Source organism: Hydra viridissima, unplaced genomic scaffold (assembly GCF_058129835.1).
Source record: "Hydra viridissima isolate aposymbiotic clone 2 unplaced genomic scaffold, HvirCarnegie_v1 scaffold_6, whole genome shotgun sequence".
Taxonomy (NCBI): Eukaryota; Metazoa; Cnidaria; class Hydrozoa; order Anthoathecata; family Hydridae; genus Hydra; species Hydra viridissima.
The window spans coordinates 6143336-6165186 of NW_028324305.1; the positions used below are offsets into that span (position 1 = coordinate 6143336).

Below are 21851 nucleotides of genomic sequence, written 5' to 3' on the forward strand. Positions count from 1 at the left end.
TATTATTGTTATTACAATTATTGTTGTTGTTGTTATTATTACCATCATTATTATTATTGTTGTTGTTGTTATTATTATTATTATTATTATTATTATTATTATTATTATTATTATTATTATTATTATATTATTATTATTAATTTATTATTATTATTAATTTATTATTATTAATTTATTATTATTATTATTTTTATCATTATCATTTTTATTATTATTATTATTTTTATCATTATCATTTTTATTATTATTATTGTTATTACAATTATTGTTGTTGTTGTTATTATTACCATCATTATTATTATTGTTATTATTATTATTATTGTTAATATTATTATTATTATTATTATTATTATTATTATTATTATTATTATTTTTTTATTATCATTTTTATTATTATTATTATTATTATATTTATTATTATCATTTTTATTATTATTATTTTTATTATTATCATTTTTATTAATATTTTTATTATTATTATTATTATTATTATTATTTTTATTATTATTATTATTATTATTATTATTATTATTATTATTATTATTATTATTATTATTATATTATTAATCGTATTTATTCAGGATGTTAACAAAATAACACCATTGAAATATATTGGCAATTTTATTGTCTAACTCTATTGGCAATTTTATTGTCTGTGTAAAAAAGAAAGGGTGAAGCATGTATGCAAAGTTTGCAAAAAGCCTAAGTTTTTATTCCTGTAGTTTCATTTCTATTTTTTTAATTTTCTTTTTTCTGTTTTTTGTTTTTGTGTTCAACATTTTTTTTTTTTAATTAAAAGTTTCAATTTTATAAATATTGTAGTTTTTTAATAAAAATGTTAGCTCTTTTAGAGCAGAGTTGCGTTAACTGGTTTTAATTGGCATTCTTCTTTTTTTTTTTTTTCTTGAATATTATAATAATTAATTATAATCAAGAATAATTGTAATTGTTTTAAGTTTATATCAGCAAAAAATAGTAATGTAATTCATGTTTTAACTTAAATTTTAGGGATAAAATGCCACCAATGCATCAACCTGTATTTTTTAATGTAACACACTTAATAATATAAAAACAAAATTTCTATTCTGGTATGAAATGTGAAAATAAAGATAAAATAGTAAATATTGCCAAATAAAAAGAACTAAAAAAAGGGATTGAACTAGTTATTCATATTTCCAACACAATATATTGTCATTTTTTTATGACAAACTGTAATAAAAAAAAAGTATATTTGCAATAGATACTTAATATCTAAAAAAATCTGCTGGCTGTAGTCTATCAATTTGATATCTTTAGGTGAGTTAAAAGAAGCAGTACAAAGCTGGGTTTAAGGAATTGAAGAAGTTACTAGTCAAACAACCAATTTCTTCTAATTTACAAAATAATATAAATCAAAGGTAGTTTTATTATTTGTATAAATAAGAAAAACAATTTTTTTTTTATGAATAAATGTTGTTTAAACTCTAAAATTTTATATTTAGTTTATAAGCTTTTAATAAAATGGAAAAACCTGAGAAGCTTGACAGTAAAAGTTTGACATCAAGTTTTAGAGGAAAGCAAAAAAATATATTGCAAAAAAAACTTAGTGGCCAAAGCAAAGATCCTCCCATGAATGAAGAAGATCATCATTTACCTCCAGCTTTGCGAAGAAAGTTAAGAGGACTATTCGAACAAATAGAACAAGAGTTTGAAAACATAATAAATGAAAATGTTATTCGTAAGTTCTTATAAATAATTTTGTGTTAGTTCTTGCTATAAAATTTTGTATATGTTGAATGTGATCAACTTCTACCAGAAGGGTAGAGTACAAAAAAAAATTATTTTTGTAGGTTCTTATAAGAGATCCTTGTTCAATATTTTAGTATTGGATAGAACAGACAATTTTGTATGTTCCTTCATAATCTGTTTAGTGTTATGTGTTGAATTAAGTTTTTAAATATTTTAAAATAATTGTTACATTTATATAGTTGCACCAATTTTATTAGTCTTCATATAAGAAATAATTTGTTGTGTTATGATCAGTATGAAAAAAAATTTTTAAGTTTACATTAGATTTATGATTTTATTTGCCTTACAGTTCAAGAAAAGCTGGAGTTGATGACAGAAAAGTATAAAAATTTAGTTCATAATGGTCAGGATAAACCTGAAAAAGCTGACTCAATTGCAGACTCCCCTGATGGATTGATTTCTAAAGAAGATTCTCATAATTCTAAAGGAACAAAAAAGCCATGTAGGTTGTTGCTTTTTCTTTTTGTCTAATTTTATTTTTATGGCTAAACTACACTTAAGTTGCATTGACAGAGTATTTCATGTTTCTAAGAATAATATTAAAGTTAATAATAATCTGTAAATGATTTAAAAGGTTCTTTCTTTCAATAAAGTATAGTATAAAAGCATTTTTTATGTTATTAGAAAAACAATCTTAATTTTTAAATTTAAAAGTATTAAGGATATGAAAATGAAAAATACAGTTTTCTCAGTAATGGTCTATTAATTATAAATTAATTATTTATTATAGCTAATGCATATTTTAACAGAATGAGAATAAGTAAAAAAGTTAAGTTAAGATTTATTTAGTTTAACATTCATAAAAACTAACTTTAGTTATTGGAAAATAAGTTTTAGTAAAGCTGGAATAAAATAGCCTGATATATATCTGTGATTTAGTGTTCAAATTGTCAGACAGTTTAAGAGTCTTTAATTAAAAAAAAAAATGATGATGACAAACAACATAGGTAAGTCTATCTTGTACTTAATCTATAAAGAAATTAATCTTTTTCTATTAGCACAATCAAATTAACACTTATGCAACAATAATAACAGCTGTTACAGCAAAATTACTATAAAACACTAACTTTTCATTAGTTTATTTCGCTTATCTTGTTTTTAGCTACATACCAATATTCTTTAAGTAATCTCTGCAGTTGGCTTTTAGTAAAAGTATTTAGGATAGCAAGATGTTATGTGAAATTAATATAATAAGATCATTTTTCAAGCTATTATCTTATTATAGACAGTATTTGACTGGTGATCAGATGTTATTTTGAGAGCTTGCATTCATCTGAAAAAAAAAAAAAATACTGTACTCATCTACTATGAGTTGTTTTTAATAATAGTCATGTAAATAAATGTTATTTACAGCTGCAAGTCAGATTGTATCACAGAAACTGAAAACTAAGTATCGTGCTTCAACTAGTAAGGTATTAAATTTCTCATGCAATAATTTTCCTCACCAGTGGACACAGCATCTCTTGTCTTTTAAGCAATCCTCTTCTTTCCTCTTCTTTTTTTTTTTTTCTTTTTCTTCTTTCCCCCTTCTTTTATTTTTAATGTATCTTACAATATAATTTTCTTTACTTCAAACTCTTTAGCTCTGTAAATGCTATTAAAGTCTTTTAACAATTTTTTATCCTGTTCAATTAATCATGAATTTTATCAATCTTTCTCTAGTTTGTATCAAGCTTCAAGATGCCAAATGCTCAGGTTGTGTCCTTGTATTGCCATATGGTTCAAAAATATGTTGGACATAGAGATGGTATTTGGGAGGTCTCTGCCAGCAAGGGAAATGTTGTTGCTACAGCTTCTGCAGGTGAGGCATTTTTCATTTGAAAGTTTTTGCAAATTAAAACTAAATATTTTTTTGAAATCCATTTTTAGAGTTTTTTGAAAACTGTGTAAATTAGTTTTCAAGCTTAAGCAAATTTGATTTCTATTGCATAGATAGTATTTTTTGTTTAAATATTTATGAATGTTGTCCTAATGAAGATTGTGCAAAAATAATAATTTGTTGTTGTTTTATATTTGTTTGCTTAGGATGAAGCTTAATAAAAAAAAATCTGTTCTGTCTAAATATATTCTGATTGAAAATTGTGAATGGTAAAATGTCAGAATGAGGATGGAAGCCAGAGTATAGAGGCAGAGTATAAACAATAGCATACAAATCATTAAACAGTCAATTTTCCTATACTTGACTTTTTTCAGCTTTCTTCAGTTTGCTTCAATAAATTTAAAAATTGTTTATTTCATAAAAATTAGATTATATAAAGATTTTCAAGTGTACTATTTATAAAAGGTACAATTTTCAAAGAAAATAAATTGATTTGAAATTTTAATACTGGATGCTGGACTGGTTTTTATTAGGATTTATAACTGGGATTTATTAAATTGTTATAAAACCTAAACATACTATTTATTTGTAAAAATTACAACTCTCAACTTAAAAATTTCATCAACTCTTTGCATATGTTGAGCTCTCTTTTTTTTCTTTCTTTTTTTTATCAGACAAGAAACTATTTTTAGATTTAACATTTATATTAATGTTGCTCATCTTTTTTTTTTTCCTTTTTATGACACAAAAGGCCTAAAAAAGTTTAAATGGTATTTTTTTTAACTTGAGTTTTATCATCAATAAAGATTTTCATGTGTACTATTATTAAATGGCACAATGTTCAAAGAGAATAACATAATCTGATATTTGGATGCTGGGTGCTGGACAGGTTTTTATTAGGATTTATGACTGGGATTGAAATGGCATTTTTTTACTTGAGTTTTGTCATTGTTAGATCGCACAGCACGAGTTTGGAATGTTGACACTTGTCAGTGTTTAATTTCATATCATGGGCATACAGGATCTGGTAAGAGTATTAGTGTAATACAGAAAAGTTATAAAAACTGTTATAGAGGCTGGAACTTTTTTTAATGATATAACATGTTGAATTTCTTCTTTTAGTTAATTCTGTACGTTTTCATCCAAATGACTCATTGCTATGTACAGGTAATTTATATTATTATGTACAGCAGGACATTGTAAAAAATGGTTTAGTTAAATTCTCAAGAAGGCTCTACCATCCAACTTCTTCTATTTATTTTCTAAAGAGAATTGGTTTAATGTTAATGAATTTTGGACAGTTATTCTGCTTTGTGTAAAAAGTTCCGCTTTTTGTGACAATTTCATATCAATTAACTTTGCATCTTTACTGATGTAAGGATCAAAAATAGATATTAAAACTGTTTTGTTTTAAGCACATTATGTTTTAAGATCTAATCCTATTTAAAAAGTGGAAAACAAGCAGTTGATAGGTCAGGATTGGTGAATTGAGGAGTGAATATTTCCTTAAACAGCTTCAAAAAGTGATATTTATGGAGTTTTTATTTGAAAAAAAAAACCTTAGTTTAGAATAATTTTTAGAGAGAAAAATCTTTGTAAGAAAATATTATGGCATTTTATTTCATTTTAACATTAAACCTGGCAAGAATCACAAATATTAATGCTCTTAGAAGACTTATCTGATATTATATCATGTTGCTACAGCAAAAGTGGTGTCAGTTACATCATTAGTGTTAATTTCCAAATATAATTTTGCTTTTTTCTTTCACCTAAATGAATAGATGTTCAAATTTTGGCTCAAGTTCAACTGACAAATCAGTAGAAATTTTTATTCTGGATAACTAAATTCAATTTATTTATTATATTTGTTTTGTGATGGACTATCAAAGATGCAGACATGACTTTTTTCTTCCAGAGTTTAAGCTGTTACTTAGAAATTTTAGTATGTTTTTATAATTGTTGTTTTTATAATCCTATTTAATGTTATATGTAAGAGTAAAAAAGTTTGATTTTTACTTATTTCATCAATAAGTTTATCACTTAGGTTGATTTTGTATTATAAGTATTTTGACTGATTTACAAAGTTAATGAAACTTTGATATTAAAAAATTTAGTAAAATTAACTGCACTTCAATGACTCTCAAGAGTTGTGTTACTAATATAACATAAAAAACTTATCAAATAGTTAATCTCACATGCATATGTGATGCAAGTGATATGAATTGTTAATTATTTCAAAGAAATCATTAAACTAACATCTCTTACTCCATTTAAAACAATACAGAACTAACAATTTATTTCTGTGTGAATTTTATTAATTAAAAAAAAGAAGCCAAACTTAAGGAGAACTAAAAACAATGTCATAAAAATCAAACAAAATTTGGTATTTCTTGAATTTCAGTCTTTACATAAATCAAATACAATATATTATCACTGTTGGGTATTTTCTTTAGCTACTAAATCAAAATGTTTGGAATGTAGATTGTTTTTAGTGGGGTAACAGGGAAAGGTTGGGGAGGGGGATGGTTAGGAAGAATCTCATGTTTTGGATGCTAAATTCTTGAGTTGTTGATTCTATTTTTTTAACTTTTGAATTATTGTTATTATTTTCTATTACACTGTCTAAAATTTTCTATTATTATATGTTCTATCATTTATTATTATTTTATTATCTTTTATTTACTATAAAATTTGTTTATTACTATTGGTTAAGGTTCTGGGGATGGAACTTGTCATATATGGAAGTTGCAAACTCCTGTGATCACTGACCTTCGTAGATGTTCGCCTGTTCAGCCAGATACAAATTCAGTGTGTATTTAGTTTGCTTCATTTTAGTTTTTTGATATAACTCAAAGAGTAAAATTTAAAATGATTTGTCTCTGATATTTCCTCACATTTGCATTTGAAAGCAATTAGCAATTTATTGGATTAAGCCAATCACTAATTGTTTATAGAATATGATCAAACAGTAAGTATTTATAGAATTTGGTTAATAACTAAGTAAACTGTATACAGCACTTTTTAAAACTTTAGCATTTGTAACAGCAAATCAGGGTTGTTGGTAATAAAGATATTTACTTTTGTTATTGTAAACACTCTTAAACGTTTGTATAATTTTATTGTTATTAATTTTAGGGTGGTTCTGGTGAAGAAGAGCAAGAAGAAGATGTTGAAACAGGTTGCTTCCATTTTAATTGACTTTTAACTTTATTTTTTTTTTGTTTTTTTTTTTTTTGTTTTATTCTTTGTTTTATTTTTATTTATTTTATATTTAGATGCACAGCATATGGTTAAAGTCAAAACACCTGTAGTTCAGTTATCTGGACATGATGGTAAGTGAAGTAAAGGAACTGAATGTTGTAAAGATCATCAATTGAACAACTAATTTGAGGGTCCAGAAAAGTTATTTGTTTCTTCTGTAAGGTGTATTATTTAAAATTTCATATTGAATAAAACTTCTTATTGTCCTAAAAGTACCTAGTAAGAGGAACTCAGAACTGGGCTTTAGAAGATTAGCTTGCTAGAAATCAAGATGAAAATCTTAAAATAGTGTGAATTCTTGATTTTCTTAGTTTTTTCTATAAATTGGATCTACTAATTTTTATCATTATTAAAGATATCAAGTTGATTAGACATAATATTTAGTAATGGCGTAAAAGATGCGAGAGATAAAAGCTTTTAATTACTGCTTAACATGTGGTTCTGACTTTTGTTTCAAAAAAATTTAGAAAATAAAATATTTAAAGTAAATTAAAAAATTTTGTTTGATTGTCTAGGATTTGGCTTGCATCAAGCCAACAAGCACTTTATTTTACTTTTTTGTATGAAGTAATATCTTCTCTTACAGCTTGTATCTTTCAGAGTTTTTTATTAACCAGTTGGTAGGTCTTTAACTTATTTAACTTTTTCAATAGTTTGTGTTTGAAACATCCAGCTTTGAACTTTTTTTAGGGCAAACATGAAGTTTTGCCTTTTTTTTTGAATCCAAAAGTTAGACCTACTAAAAAGGTGACATTAATGCTGATGGCTGATCTTTTTCTTGGCCTGACTGTGATGCCTCAATTGTGTCACCTCCTTTACAATTATTTGAATTCTCTAATTCATCTGGTTTCCAAAGAGCTTATTGAAATTGCTCATTATTTATCTAAGTCTGAGCTGGATTTTACAGTTAAAGAATTGAATCTTTAGGGATACCTAAATGAGCATTTTAAATCACTATGCAGTTTTCAAAGATTGTTCAATTTAAACAAAAATTTTTTTGTTGCAATAAAACGTTTGTTACCAAACACAAGGAAATTTATTTTAAAAACCACTTTTTTTAAGTTCGAAATTACAGTTTTAATTCAGTTGCATTATTGTGGTCAAACGTTTCATTCTAAACAAATCATTATGTGGGTATTTTACAATAAATTTTATCATTTAAACTGTTTTCCCTATATATATTTAACTTTTAATTAAAATACAAAAGTCTAAAAAATATCATTTCTCCCTTTTATGACGCCCTATTAAATATATTGAAAAGCTAGTTCTTCTGTCTTAAATAAAAAAAATTTTTGTAAATATATGTGTTTATATAAGTTTTAATTTGCTTCAACTAATGAATAGTAATAATATTTAATATTAGGTCCCGTCTCATCAGCAGATTGGTGGGCCGGCGGTACACAGATTGTTTCAGCTTCTTGGGATCGTACTGTGAAACTCTGGGACGTCGAAAAAACTAGCGTCATTCACACTCTCGAAGGTAAGAAAATTATTAATATTTTGAGTTCTTGTTATTATTTAATTCATTTGGGAAACTATTGCCAATCACTAGGGCGTGTGGTTGTCTGCATTATAGGTCATGAGCTTGAAATTACTCATTCTTCTGTCAATTCTTTGCAAAAACTTATCGTGACTTCTTCACAAGACACGACATTCCGGTTGTGGGATTTTCGATTGCCGAGTATGCATTCTGTTAATGTCTTTCAAGGGCATACAGAGTAAGTAACTTAAAAAATCTTACATACTTCGTTACCTTTGCATATTCTCATTGAAGTAGGTAAATGCGATTGGTTTTTAGCACAGTTACTTCGGCAGTATTTACCAGTAAAGCCGATCATGTTGTCAGCGGTAGTGACGATAGAACTGTTAAGGTACTAAGATTCTAAACGTGTTCTAAACGTGTAAAGTTTGATTGTTACGTTATTTTTTTTTTTAAAATAAGTTTCTTTACTTATCACTTAACTTATAAAAAAAAAACTAAACAAAAATCAAGATTTAGATAAACAAAATTTTTGATCTTGATTTTTGTTTAGTTTTTTTTTTTATACGTTAAGTATTTTTAAAAATAGGTGTGGGATTTGAAGAATATGCGTTCTCCAATCGCAACTATTCGTCTAGACTCCGCAGTCAACAGGTGACTTGATTACTTACTTTACTAAAGAATTCTCAATATAGTTTTTCGTTCTTTTTTTGTAGCAGTAATTTTTTTATTTTGCCGAGTGTCTTTCATTTCGCAGGTTATCTTTGTCTCCTAACCAAAGTATAATAGCGATTCCTCATGATAATCGTCATGTTCGTTTGTACGATATATCCGGAAATCGTTTATCGCGTTTGCCGCGTCAACAACGACAGGTAAAATATTTGAAAATTTATCGAAGATCATTCACTCTATTTAATCATATTTTTCTAATTTTTAACTTATTTTAGGGACATGAGCGTATTGTATGCGCAACTTGTTGGCTCGATGATACAAACACTAAATCTATTCAACTTATGACAGCGGGTTTCGATAAGCAGTTAATTGGCTGGAATATAATTATGTAGTTGTTAATGTTATGAAGCTAGATATATTAGTAATAAATATAGCTATAAATATATTATAAAATATAACATTCATACAAAAGAAGATTCACAAAATAGGATTATCAAAATTAAGCTGCAAAATACAAACTTCGAAATTCAAAATTGAGCTACTTCGGCTTTTTTTTATTATAGTTTCTTTACTTTATTACATATGTTAATCTGTTTATATATTTTGTTTCAATGTTCTTTTTTTGATTATTTTTAAATATCATTTTCCCCCCAGAAATCGAAATGTTATGTTAAACTTTATAAAAAAAGCAGTTTTTTATATTTCGTTTGTTTCTGTTCTTGAAGAAAGAAAATTCGTCCATGACGTTCTTAACAACCTCTTAACGTCCTTTTAATAAATTTCTGAAATTTTGAGAAATTTTATAAATCATAAAAAATTGTTGTAAGGAAGTCATGAGGTTGTAAAGATGTTTCAAACATCAGTCATCTTTTTATAGCAATTTTTATATAGAAAGGTTTGAAAAAAACCTTTTTGAAGCTTTAGAAAACAGCATATGTTTTGTAATGTGGATCATGATATACAACAGTTAATCCAAAACAAAAATTATAATTCAAACTGCAATTTATTTTAATGTTTTTCTCGAACAACTCAAGAACAGTAAGTATGGCCGTACAGCGTTCATTTCTTGAAGAAATAAATTGAACTACGAATTTCGAAAATGGCACAGTTGGAACCTTTTAAATATAGAACTTTTTTATTCTTTCCTTGTACACGTATAAACCTATGATTACTTAGCGAGAAATGTTGATGTTTGCTTTTCATAGCGGAAAAAAAACTCATGTCTTCCTGATATTGAAAACAGCCCGTGTAACATGACCAATCACTCCTCACATTTATATCTGTCGTAAAGTGAGGAGTATTTCATAACAATGTGCGAACGTATACTATTAAGCAGAAGACAGTAATGTTAACATTGATCATTCACTTAATATTTCGCTGAAAGTTTTATTTTGTCATCTTAATGTTTTATTTCTAGTAACTAATGGTATGAACTTTGTTTGTATAATATGAAAATTGGGAAAGCAACTCTTTACTGTAATTTCGAAGCCTAGGGGCTAAAGGGGTCCAACGACGTGGCATTATGTATAGATGTTGAATTTGTCAATACCCCGCAAGAAAAAAACTGCTGATTGTTTTAATCTATTTAATAAGTTTAGTATTTAGTTGCAAAAAGATACTTCTAATTTTGATATCATAGACTTCACAGCAAAACACAAATTGAAGGTGAAACCGTGGTCATAATGATACAACAAGAAATAGGAAACAAATGAATGTAGTGTAAAAATTCCTTCTATTGATTTCAAGCTAACTCCTACAAAATACTAATAAGTTCCTTTAAAACGAACAACTTTCAAAAACTTTTACTTACAGATTTCACAGCCACAAATACATTTTTTCAAGGCCTTTAGCAGGATTATATATAATCGATAACTTACAGCAATAAAAATGTTATATTTTTAACAAACAACATAATCTTTGTTTTATTCAACTTAATCTTTTCTTCATTAATTAATTAATTTTTTTTTTTGAATTTTTTAATGAATATGACTTTTCCTAGCTTACACTAACAAAAAAAACTTTTTTAGCATAGAAGGTCTGGGATCGAGGTTGTTTTTCTTAATAGCTTAAGCATTTTTAATTAATGTTTATTAAAACATTACTAACAGGATTTTTAAAATGTTAGCGGAAACTCACACTTTTCTATTATTATAACATTATTTTACCAAAATACCAACAAAAAGGATTGTAAAATTTAATGATTATTGTTACTCACTTTTTACCAAAAGATCAGAAAAAAACGTCTGTATAAAGTGAGATATTGCAGCTGTATAAATTCCTATTACAATAACTAATAAGCTTTTATGTCAACAGACTTTTGATAAAAGCTGACAAATCATTCTATTCAACTCGCTTAAGTTTATTAGAAAATTATTGTGCAGGTATTTAAGAGCTTGAAAAACCTAATGCAATAAACTCCAACAAACTCGTACAGAAATTTTTAATAAGTTTAGTAAAACATTCAGTATCGATTTTCACAAAAGTTAAGTTTTTACAAAGATTGTTATTTACAAAGATTTTTACAAAGATTACGTTTATTTATTTCCGGTATGATTTCCGTCAATTTTTATAATACTTGTACTAATACTAATACTGTCGTAAATTGTCTCGTAGCCAAATTTGTCCGTATGAAATCAAGAAAAAAGCTTAACAACGATTCGCTACGCTGGCTTTTGGTAATCTTGATCTATTAAGAATACAAATGCACGTCATTTTTGTTTTAAAATGATGATATCTAAAAAGTTGTGGAAAAATTTGTGAATATAAACAAAGCGAGCTGGATGGTATTTCGCATACAAAAATGTTTCTTCGTCATGGAGTTTACTTCTTAGTTATTATCGTTTTATTTGGAACCAACCTATGTAATAGTAAGTTGAGGGTTGACTTTTTATTATTAAATGTACTTGTAGGTTCGTCACAAACTTAGTCGTGTTAAAGATTAACGTTCAATATACTTTCTCCCGGATAGCATGTTTATGAAACTATTAAAATGAGAAAAGAAACGTTTCTATAGCCCCTTACTACATTTAGAAGTAAAGTTATAATTATATTACAGGTATTCTGAGTAAAATCACATAACTTTAAACTTGCAAGCAATACATTGAATAAAATAATTTGAATCATTTTTAATATTGTCAAAGGTTCCTCCTCTAGTTGTATGGCCGATCAATGCAAGTACATGAAATGTCCTCCTGGTTACAAATGTGCTATAAACACTAAGTGTGGGTGCACAGTTAGCTGCAAACTAAGTAAGTAGAGTTTGTCTACATTTTTCAGAACTTAATTAGACTTCTATATTTTTAAAACAAGAAGTTTTTTGGAAAGTCTTTTCTTCTTATTGATAACTTCTCTAACATTCCAAATTTTTGTTTATTGAACTTCTGATAGGCGAAAAATTTGCATTATGATTGAAAGATGAGCATAGTGACGGTGAAGTATGATGTAACATACAAAAATTCTATATGTTATAACATATTTCTTACATATGATGTGACATATAGAATACATATGACGTAGCAACTTTTTAGATGAGGAATTTTTTAAGTAAAACATTTGTTACAATCTATATCTGTAGGTTTACCCGAGTTAAAGAGAGCATGCGAAAATTATGATCTTTCAATTGATTGTAAAGGTAACGGATCTATTGAGGTTGTGTCAGCAAACTATGGAAGAACATTGTCAGGTATTTGTCCTGGACAATTAGATTCCAATACTAAATGTTTTAACGAAGCATATTCGCTCAACGTTGTATTGAGCAAATGTGATGGCATGCCTTCTTGCGTAATATCAGCAAAAAATGCAGTCTTTACTGATCCATGCGTCGGAACATATAAATATCTGGAAGTAAAATACTATTGCAGCTGGTAAATTGTATTTTTAAGGCACTTGAATAATACTTTGAAACAGCAAGAAAAAAACAAAATATTTTTAAAATGAAAATCAAAATTGTATTCAAACTTATAAAGTTAAATATAAACCTGTTAAAACAACTTTTACTCTTGTGTTGATAAAATTTAAATGCGAAACAAGTTATCGATTTTTTTCAAAGAGAATTTAACAAGTTTCGTCCGATTGGCATAACTCGTAACTTGATTTAAATATAAAGTTATACTTTATTTTTTCTAACAATTAAAGCATCTACTCTGAATTTCAATTCTTACATCTTCAGGAAAAAGTTTCAAAAAAATTCTCAACGGTATGGATTTTAAATGTATAAATTTCAGGACAATGACTAGTAGTTAATCAATTTTTCTAAGTTCGTCTTTAAAGGACAGTTTATCAGTTACGAAGCATTCGCAAAAATTATTTACTAAATCAAGTGTTGTTGTTACATAGAACATCAGAAACAAAATGCCTACGACCATACCACGATGAATACACCGGTTCTCGTCCGAACATAAGAAACAAAATGCGCGATAGTAGGCCAAGTTCTTTTCAGTCAGTTTGTTTTCAAGTCCTTCGGATGCAAACATTCCTCTTACCTGTGGTCCCAATAAACGCACTAAACACAACTTTGGGATCTGATGACTAGAAGCATTGGTGCGATCATTTAGTTGCCTTAAGACTCAAATCTAGTGCCGTAACTAGTTGCTTGATCAAGCCCAGTTGTTTGGAGTAAAGGCAAAAGAGTTTTGACTGATATCAACCTGAAATAAAACGGAAAGCGTTTGTTAGAAACTCACAATGTTTTAATAAATTCATAAAAGCTGTATTTTGGTTCTCGTTTTTTTACTGCATAATGCTTCATTAACTACAATTTAGAAGAAAATATGATGCTATTTTTTGCAAACTTTTTCATTTTATGAGTTTACATTTGGTTAATGTGGTTTATGGTCCCCAAAGATTAAAACCTTTTTTTTTTTTTTTGCCAGTTCTATAAACGCAAATCTGCGATAGAGAACGTGATTAAAGCCTAGCAGCAATTCTGGTTTTTGTAATACGTAAATTCATTAAACTGTTTTGAACAAATGGAAATGGAAAGTTGGTATTCCTTCAAGTGCTACTAATAATGCTGACACCTACAAACGGATTATTGAAGTACTGATTATGTCACAAAAAATACAAGTGTTTTGAAACAAGTGTCGTATCGGAAAAAGGATATTGTTACTAATATTTGTGTCTATATTAACAGCAGTAGACTTATTAAAATTAGTGAAACCAGCATTTATTGGTTGATAAAATCTTATTTCTGCCAATAGAAGCCAAATGCATTGTAATAGTTGCTAAGCTCCACGCTGAAACTCTGTTTCCACCAATAATAAATTGACCATCACGGAAAAATATTATACATATCGCAAAATATGTACAGGCTGCATATTAAATTCAGTAGTTGGTACAAAGTTCTAGCAAATGTGCATAAAACTCTTTCTCACGCTCGAGAAATAACTATTCCTTCGCCAGAGAAATAACTATTCATTCACCAGCAGTTATCCTATAACGGAAAGTTTCTCTCTGATCAGAAACAAAATTGAGTATCCTCATCGCGTAATATGAGGATGCCGCAGTATTAAGCTTCATGAATTTGCATCGATTTTGGGAAAGCTGCGTATGGTTTTAAAATTACAAAATTGATGACTATAGCTTTTCTTTTTCCATGCTCTTAAGTTTATATAAAAAACCTGTGCACTTAAATATCAGTTAGCCTTTGTTCAAACCCTCAGCGTCAAGCAATATTCTTTATATTTTCATCTGCTCGTAACTTTTTTTCACAAAAAAGAAAACCTGTAAAAATATAACGCCTGTCATTAATAAATTGATTGCGTATTGCTATATTTCTGAAGTATTGAAGAAAATACTTCGTTTAAAAAGTTCAAATATTTAGTCATTACTTTAAAAGGTAAGAAATACCTTTGTAATTTAAATCGGGAGTTAGCTTACTGTTAAATTTTCATTAAGAATTGATTACTACAGCTTTATGCTTAAAACGTCTTACAATATACGAAACATCACAACCAAAATGCGAACTATTGTTCAAACCATACTACAAGTCATACACAGATACTATTAAAGCGAGATATAGCTCCTGATGCAAGCATCAACCTGATCTACAATATAGATAAATATACACATACACACACGCTGAAGGAAAGACAATCATACATAAATAACCTTACTGGTCTCTAAAGCTTGAAATTGAAGAAGATATTTAAAAATAAGTTAGTAGCACAATAAATGATTTACAAACAAAAAATCAACACTGGAAGGAGACGGCATCAAGAAAAGAGCCAGTATTCTTAAAACAAAAAGTTAGACACAAGTTGGTGAACTGATAATGAACTGATAAAAGGTGTAAAGAAGCATTAGTAATAAACGGTATTAAACTGGTGGATAATCAAACCCAGAAACTATATTTCACTTTTGTTGAATGCTTAGCGGTTGTAACAATCGCTTTTCGGATATTCCAATTACTTTAGAGACAAAAAGTATTTCTAAGGTTGATACTCCATTGGTTAATTTGGCCAAATCTATATTTAACCATGCCAGTGCCTCCAACTTCTTTGCCGGAACCATGGTCAATTTTAAAAACCCTGCCAAAATTACAGCCTCAAAGTTGTGGCAGATGCATAATTGGATCTCATAACAAAGTTGAGCGGTCTTACAATATTGGGCTACAGACCATTTACAAGCTGAAGTTTAACATTGAATTATTGTCTTTTGATACAAGCATAGGGTATACGCATTGTTTAACTTTTAAATTGTTGCATTAATGGTTTGTTCCTTAGTTGATATTGTGAAACTCACCCGCTTTTGTTTCTTTTGCTAAGCGGTCTGGATAATATTTATACTTATATTTAGTTTTTTTTTTTTGTTGTCAATTAACTCTTAGATCTTATTTTACTTGCATCAACTTACTTATCAACTTCTAAACCTTAGATCGGTAATTGTTGCGAAACACTCTGAAGATTGTAAAAATCTGAGTTAGATATCTCAGTCAGTAATCATTAGAGTACATGAGCTTAAGTCTTTTGTTATTTGTACTTTATTTATTTAAAGGATGGTATTTAAAATTCGTTTTTCGGAAGTGTATTACACCTTCAGATCGTAACATGGTGTTATGGGGATACTATGCATCACCTCTGTTACTTATCTCTTTCAGAACAAAATGTGAAAAGCTTAGTTAAACTGAGGTACCTTTGATTAGTACACTAGCTTACAAATTTAGTAATAGCAAACTTAGTCATCTAAACATGTTGCTTTTTTTGTTCTTATCGAACCCCCGTCAATAGTATGTAATGTTCTAAGTATTTAACCAATAGCCTTTTAATATCAAAATTTTTAAAACTGAGCGCTAATTTATAATACTACGCGAAATTAGAACAGTATAGCTACTTAGCTAGCACAGCCATATGGGACCCAAACGGGAGCTATCTGTGATGCCAAACGGGAACCGTACGGGATTTGGCCGCGGGATTAACACGGGAACCATATAGGCAAAATAAAAAAAACGAAAAATCTTTCGGCTACTTTTTTTATTTCCCTGTATCAATCCCAACTTTTTCCCGGATGTGTTTTAAATAGATCAAATTTATAGTGGTTTTTTCTAAATTTGGTTGTTTATAATTTTCAGTTTTTAAATTTTGTTAACAAACTGTAAAAAAATATAAATCGTAATTAATTATTGTGTATAAACATTAAAATAATGTTAATTTCATTTTAAATAAATTAAATGACCATTTAAATTGTTGTAAGTGATTATTTAAATAAGTTGTAATTTCTGTAATAACAACATTAATAGTAAAAATAATAATTATCGCGGATTGGTTGAATTATTCAGCGTTAAATTTTATATCGTTAAAAAACATGTCAAGAAAATGAAATGAAGTTATTTTTCTTGAATGTATGAAAATATGTACCTTAAGATAAAAATTGTCCCTTACGATGAATATCAAAAAAAAAAATGGTGGGATCTCATCTTTAATGCTCCTTTTAGAATTCATCTGCGGAATAATACAATCATTTAAAAATGACAATATTTTGAGTTAGAAATAATTTTGGCTTAATAAAATTGTATTATTGAGCTTCCTGAATCAATATTTACATTTGCTGAAAATTTTTTGTCCAGTAACCGATGTTACAATAGGGGCATTTCACGTCAATTGAAACCATTTTTTGGTCAAATTTGACATCACCGTCTCGGATTTTGATGAAAATTGGCACACATGTTGGGCATATGGGCAGAAGGAAAACTTTTGGGCAGAAGTAAATTTTTTTGACTTAGGTCAATTATTTCTTGAGATATGACCTTTCAAAGTTTTGACCTTTTCACTTGACCTTGGTTATTTAAAATGTCATAACTTTTTTGCTATTATGCTTAGGAAGTTGATTTTGGTGGCAAACAGAAGCTTTTGCACAAACAAACAACTGTCAATAAAAAAAGTGATAAAATTAACAGAAAAAAAGTTTTTGGTCATTTGGTCATTTGACATTTGAGCTTGGTCGATGGCAAAGGTCAATATATATATATATATATATATATATATATATATATATATATATATATATATATATATATATATATATATATATATATATATTGACCTGTTTGTAAAGTAACAAAAATGCCTTATCTAGTAGTTTTAACTACCTGGCTGTACAGTACTGAATGCAGTATAATAATTACACCATTACCATTGCAAAACATATTTGCTAATAATAAATTAAAAAAGCTATAATATTTAACAATGATGCAATATTTAACAATGTAAGTTCTTTGGTTGTTCCTTAGAAGTAATGAAGTACTACCAACCAATTGAACTTTGGGTTCGACTGCTAGCAAAAGATCATTCAAATTAACGGTAAAAGTGTCTCGAGGGTCTCTGAAGGAGAAAAGTTGACCTTGACCATGAGGGTGAAGAAAGTTCATGGTTACTTCTCTTTCTTCTGGATTGTTCTCCAACACACAACCTATCCACAAATTTTTATCATACTTTACAACCATGTAACCAGTAATGGATCTGAAGTTAAGCTCGCTAACATTCTGTGACGTAATTTTTTAAGTTCTAGACACAGAACTGGAACTACAATCTTGTACTTGAAGTTCATTTGTGGATAATGTTTAAAAGCAATGAAGTTTTTGGGTACCAGGAATCGTTTTAACATTCTAAAATTTTTCCTTCAATATTGTGGATTCGATTTGCCAATCATTTGCAGTTTAACAGTTCCTCCAATTCCATCACAAGGGCCTTTACCATGGCTTGAGGCGAAGAAATGCCATTCGGCTTAAATAACAAAGTCCTCTTTGTGATAGCACGGATTTATTAATTTCTTGAAGTTTTTGCATTGTGCTGCACAGCCATCACTAAAATATATTATTTTTAATACCTCAAATTAATTAATTTACGCAGAAAAATATGAACTGCAAATGTGTCATGAGTATTACATTCCAAAAGTAGCGCATAATTTGCCCATGACATAAATTTCCTTCATATTTATAATAAAAAGCAAAAGAATGTAAAGTTGCTTGACTATTTGTCTAGTGATATCCCAGTGCTGCATTTTGTATGATAAATGCATAATTTTCTGAAAAATCACCAATAACCAGAAATTCTCCATCGGATAAATTGTTTTTCTTCTAGTCTAAATATTTTGTCTGCTCTTGAGCAATAAAATCATGTTTAGTAAGTGTTTTTTAACTCCCTAAAAATCTTTCAATAAATTCATCAGTGGACTGTATAAAGGTTTGAAGCTGGGACCTATCTATTGTAGACCACTGTTTATACTCATTTTCTTCAACTCCTTTAATTTCAAAGCATTGCAATAGCCACTCCTTTAGCATTGCAACTCCAGGGCAATTTTTACACTCGCCTAGAGGACATGCTGGCAAGGAAGGATTGCATTGGATTTTAGCCAAAGCATGTTTGTAGTTCTTAATAGGGGTTTCTAGTTCATCTTCTAGTTGTAAATCATCCATATGTGATCCAACTATCATGAGCTTAACATTTTGATAAAGAATACATGCACACACAGTGAGTACCACTTGCTCCTGCAAAGACACATTCTTTTGGATGTAGCTCTGCAAACTTAGAAAACCCAATTCTGATATTTGGATACTTTTTTGAAAACAATTGATAAACTTCCTTCAAAGTTTTTAAAACTAATCTTTTCTGAATACGTTTTCTTCCCCCATTTTCCTTAACAGATAGAAAATCTTTTTTCTAGGCATTACACGGCTAACAGTGTCAGAGTAATAAAACTCTTACCATATCTTTGACATGTACAGGTAGTGATTTCCCTTTTTTTGGGTTAGGGGTTTATAAAACAACTTTGGTAATTAAAACTTCTTTTGCTTGAGATAGAAGTCGATGCGAACAATTGAATTCTCTCATCACTTTTCGATTACTCCATTGAGCAACAAGTATTGCCAAAATCATGATCTTTTCACTCTTACTTTGTGTTCATTTATACTTATCCTGGAGCACTTTAACAATGTCATCAGCACATGTGTTGGAAACTTTTTTTTTAGTTGTTTTGTATTCATCATCCTCTGAAGTATCAATGGCAATAGCATCTGAATTAGGAGATAAAATGTTTAACTTCTTTTTTACAAGATTTTTAAGCTTTTTCTTTTTCTCCGGAATATAACTTTTAACAGTTTGTAACTTGCGATTATCGAAGGGTGACTCACCCAATAACGACAAGGATTTATTAAAAATTGAAATTTCTTCTTCCTGGCACTGATCATTTTCATCTCCCTTGTCACTACAAATGTCTTGAAATCTGGAACTGCCTTGAGAATCTGACTCTGTATTACAATTTGCAGAATTTTCATCATCACATAATCCTATTTCGGAAGGAAAGCGAGTGATCCTCTTTCGGCAAGAATCACATAATTTTGCTCCAGCCATAAGTTTTGAGGGAAACATTGCTACCTGCCGACTAGTAACTACCCGTAAGGTTTTATATATTTTTTTTCTCATGGTGTTCGAAAGGACCATAACAATAGTTTTGTCTCTTCTCTAACTCTTTTACTTGTGCTTGAAATGCCTTTTTTAATTGAAATTTAATTTGAAAGTTGCTAAAAATTTCTTCCTAGGCTGTCTTTTGATGACTTATTCAACGGAAATTAACTGATTGTTTTAATATAAAAATATATAACTTTAATTCTGATATAATTTAATATTTACTCAGTATGTATATATAGTACTAGTAATTAAATTACAACCTAGAAAATAAAAAGAAAAAAGGAAATAATTAATAATATATATCTTCAATAGGCTATCTACAGAAAATGATCTCAAAATATCACATTTGTGAGGCCGATAAATATAAAATTTTTAAAACCTACTTATACTTTAATATTAATCCCATAGCTGTTTATCCCAAATAGATTTTTTCATGGGACATGCACAATAGAAAAAGCAATGTGTAAAAAAAAAATTATGACCTTTGACCTTTGCCATCGACCAGGCTCAAAGGTCAAATGACCAAATGACCAAAAACTTTTTTTCTGTTAATTTTATCACTTTTTTTATTGACAGTTGTTTGTCTGTGCAAAAGCTTCTGTTTGCCACCAAAATCAACTTCCTAAGCATAATAGAAAAAAAGTTATGACATTTTAAATAACCAAGGTCAAGTGAAAAGGTCAAAACTTTGAAAGGTCATATCTCAAGAAATAATTGACCTAAGCCAAAAAAATTTACATGTTTTCCTTCTGTTCATAAGCCCAACATGTAAGCCAATTTTCATCAAAATCCAAGACGGTGATGTCGGATAGGTGGTCCATTTCACATGGAATGCCGCATATACAACAGTTAATCCAAAACAAAAATTATAATTCAAACTGCAATTTATTTTAATGTTTTTCTCGAACAACTCAAGAACAGTAAGTATGGCCGTACAGCGTTCATTTCTTGAAGAAATAAATTGAACTACGAATTTCGAAAATGGCACAGTTGGAACCTTTTAAATATAGAACTTTTTTATTCTTTCCTTGTACACGTATAAACCTATGATTACTTAGCGAGAAATGTTGATGTTTGCTTTTCATAGCGGAAAAAAAACTCATGTCTTCCTGATATTGAAAACAGCCCGTGTAACATGACCAATCACTCCTCACATTTATATCTGTCGTAAAGTGAGGAGTATTTCATAACAATGTGCGAACGTATACTATTAAGCAGAAGACAGTAATGTTAACATTGATCATTCACTTAATATTTCGCTGAAAGTTTTATTTTGTCATCTTAATGTTTTATTTCTAGTAACTAATGGTATGAACTTTGTTTGTATAATATGAAAATTGGGAAAGCAACTCTTTACTGTAATTTCGAAGCCTAGGGGCTAAAGGGGTCCAACGACGTGGCATTATGTATAGATGTTGAATTTGTCAATACCCCGCAAGAAAAAAACTGCTGATTGTTTTAATCTATTTAATAAGTTTAGTATTTAGTTGCAAAAAGATACTTCTAATTTTGATATCATAGACTTCACAGCAAAACACAAATTGAAGGTGAAACCGTGGTCATAATGATACAACAAGAAATAGGAAACAAATGAATGTAGTGTAAAAATTCCTTCTATTGATTTCAAGCTAACTCCTACAAAATACTAATAAGTTCCTTTAAAACGAACAACTTTCAAAAACTTTTACTTACAGATTTCACAGCCACAAATACATTTTTTCAAGGCCTTTAGCAGGACACAGTTAGCCTTAACTAAATCTAGGTTTTCTGAATTTTGTCTAAATCAATTTCAACGTTTTCTGAAAGAGTATAGTTTGCTGATAACTATGTATATAGTCCACCAAATCAGAAATCTTCTATTAAGTAATTATAGCATTTAAAAGATTTTTTCGAGTCTTTTATTTTGCGCTTTTTTTTGCAAGTGTTTTGC

The 21851-nt window shown here is 28.4% G+C and overlaps 2 protein-coding genes across 2 annotated transcripts; both read left to right on the forward strand.

Annotated features, from left to right (window-relative positions):
* Positions 1-560: 560 nt before the first annotated feature.
* On the forward strand, positions 561-9462 carry LOC145190132 (WD repeat-containing protein 37-like). The gene is made up of 17 exons (XM_090091219.1): positions 561-680; positions 1297-1397; positions 1482-1717; positions 2078-2230; positions 3142-3200; positions 3451-3589; positions 4563-4634; positions 4730-4774; positions 6321-6415; positions 6743-6785; positions 6883-6939; positions 8232-8348; positions 8445-8586; positions 8667-8739; positions 8938-9002; positions 9106-9220; positions 9296-9462. Exons 3-17 carry the CDS (start codon positions 1501-1503, stop codon positions 9410-9412), a joined length of 1509 nt encoding a protein of 502 aa, XP_089947345.1. The 5' UTR covers positions 561-680; positions 1297-1397; positions 1482-1500; the 3' UTR covers positions 9413-9462.
* A 2234-nt stretch (positions 9463-11696) lies between these two features.
* On the forward strand, positions 11697-12942 carry LOC149886778 (L-rhamnose-binding lectin ELEL-1-like). Its single transcript, XM_090091233.1, has 3 exons — positions 11697-11887; positions 12161-12268; positions 12595-12942. Exons 1-3 carry the CDS (start codon positions 11821-11823, stop codon positions 12885-12887), a joined length of 468 nt encoding a protein of 155 aa, XP_089947359.1. The 5' UTR covers positions 11697-11820; the 3' UTR covers positions 12888-12942.
* The last annotated feature ends 8909 nt before the right edge of the window (positions 12943-21851 follow it).

Bases quoted from the DNA above. Each gene is read 5' to 3' on its own strand.
- LOC145190132 (XM_090091219.1), top strand. From the start codon at position 1,501: ATGGAAAAACCTGAGAAGCTTGACAGTAAAAGTTTGACATCAAGTTTT. The intron at 2,231-3,141 runs GTAGGTTGTTGC...TGTTATTTACAG, and splicing joins TAAAGGAACAAAAAAGCCAT to CTGCAAGTCAGATTGTATCA. The intron at 8,349-8,444 runs GTAAGAAAATTA...TCTGCATTATAG, and splicing joins CGTCATTCACACTCTCGAAG to GTCATGAGCTTGAAATTACT.
- LOC149886778 (XM_090091233.1), top strand. From the start codon at position 11,821: ATGTTTCTTCGTCATGGAGTTTACTTCTTAGTTATTATCGTTTTATTT. The intron at 11,888-12,160 runs GTAAGTTGAGGG...ATATTGTCAAAG, and splicing joins TGGAACCAACCTATGTAATA to GTTCCTCCTCTAGTTGTATG. The intron at 12,269-12,594 runs GTAAGTAGAGTT...CTATATCTGTAG, and splicing joins CACAGTTAGCTGCAAACTAA to GTTTACCCGAGTTAAAGAGA.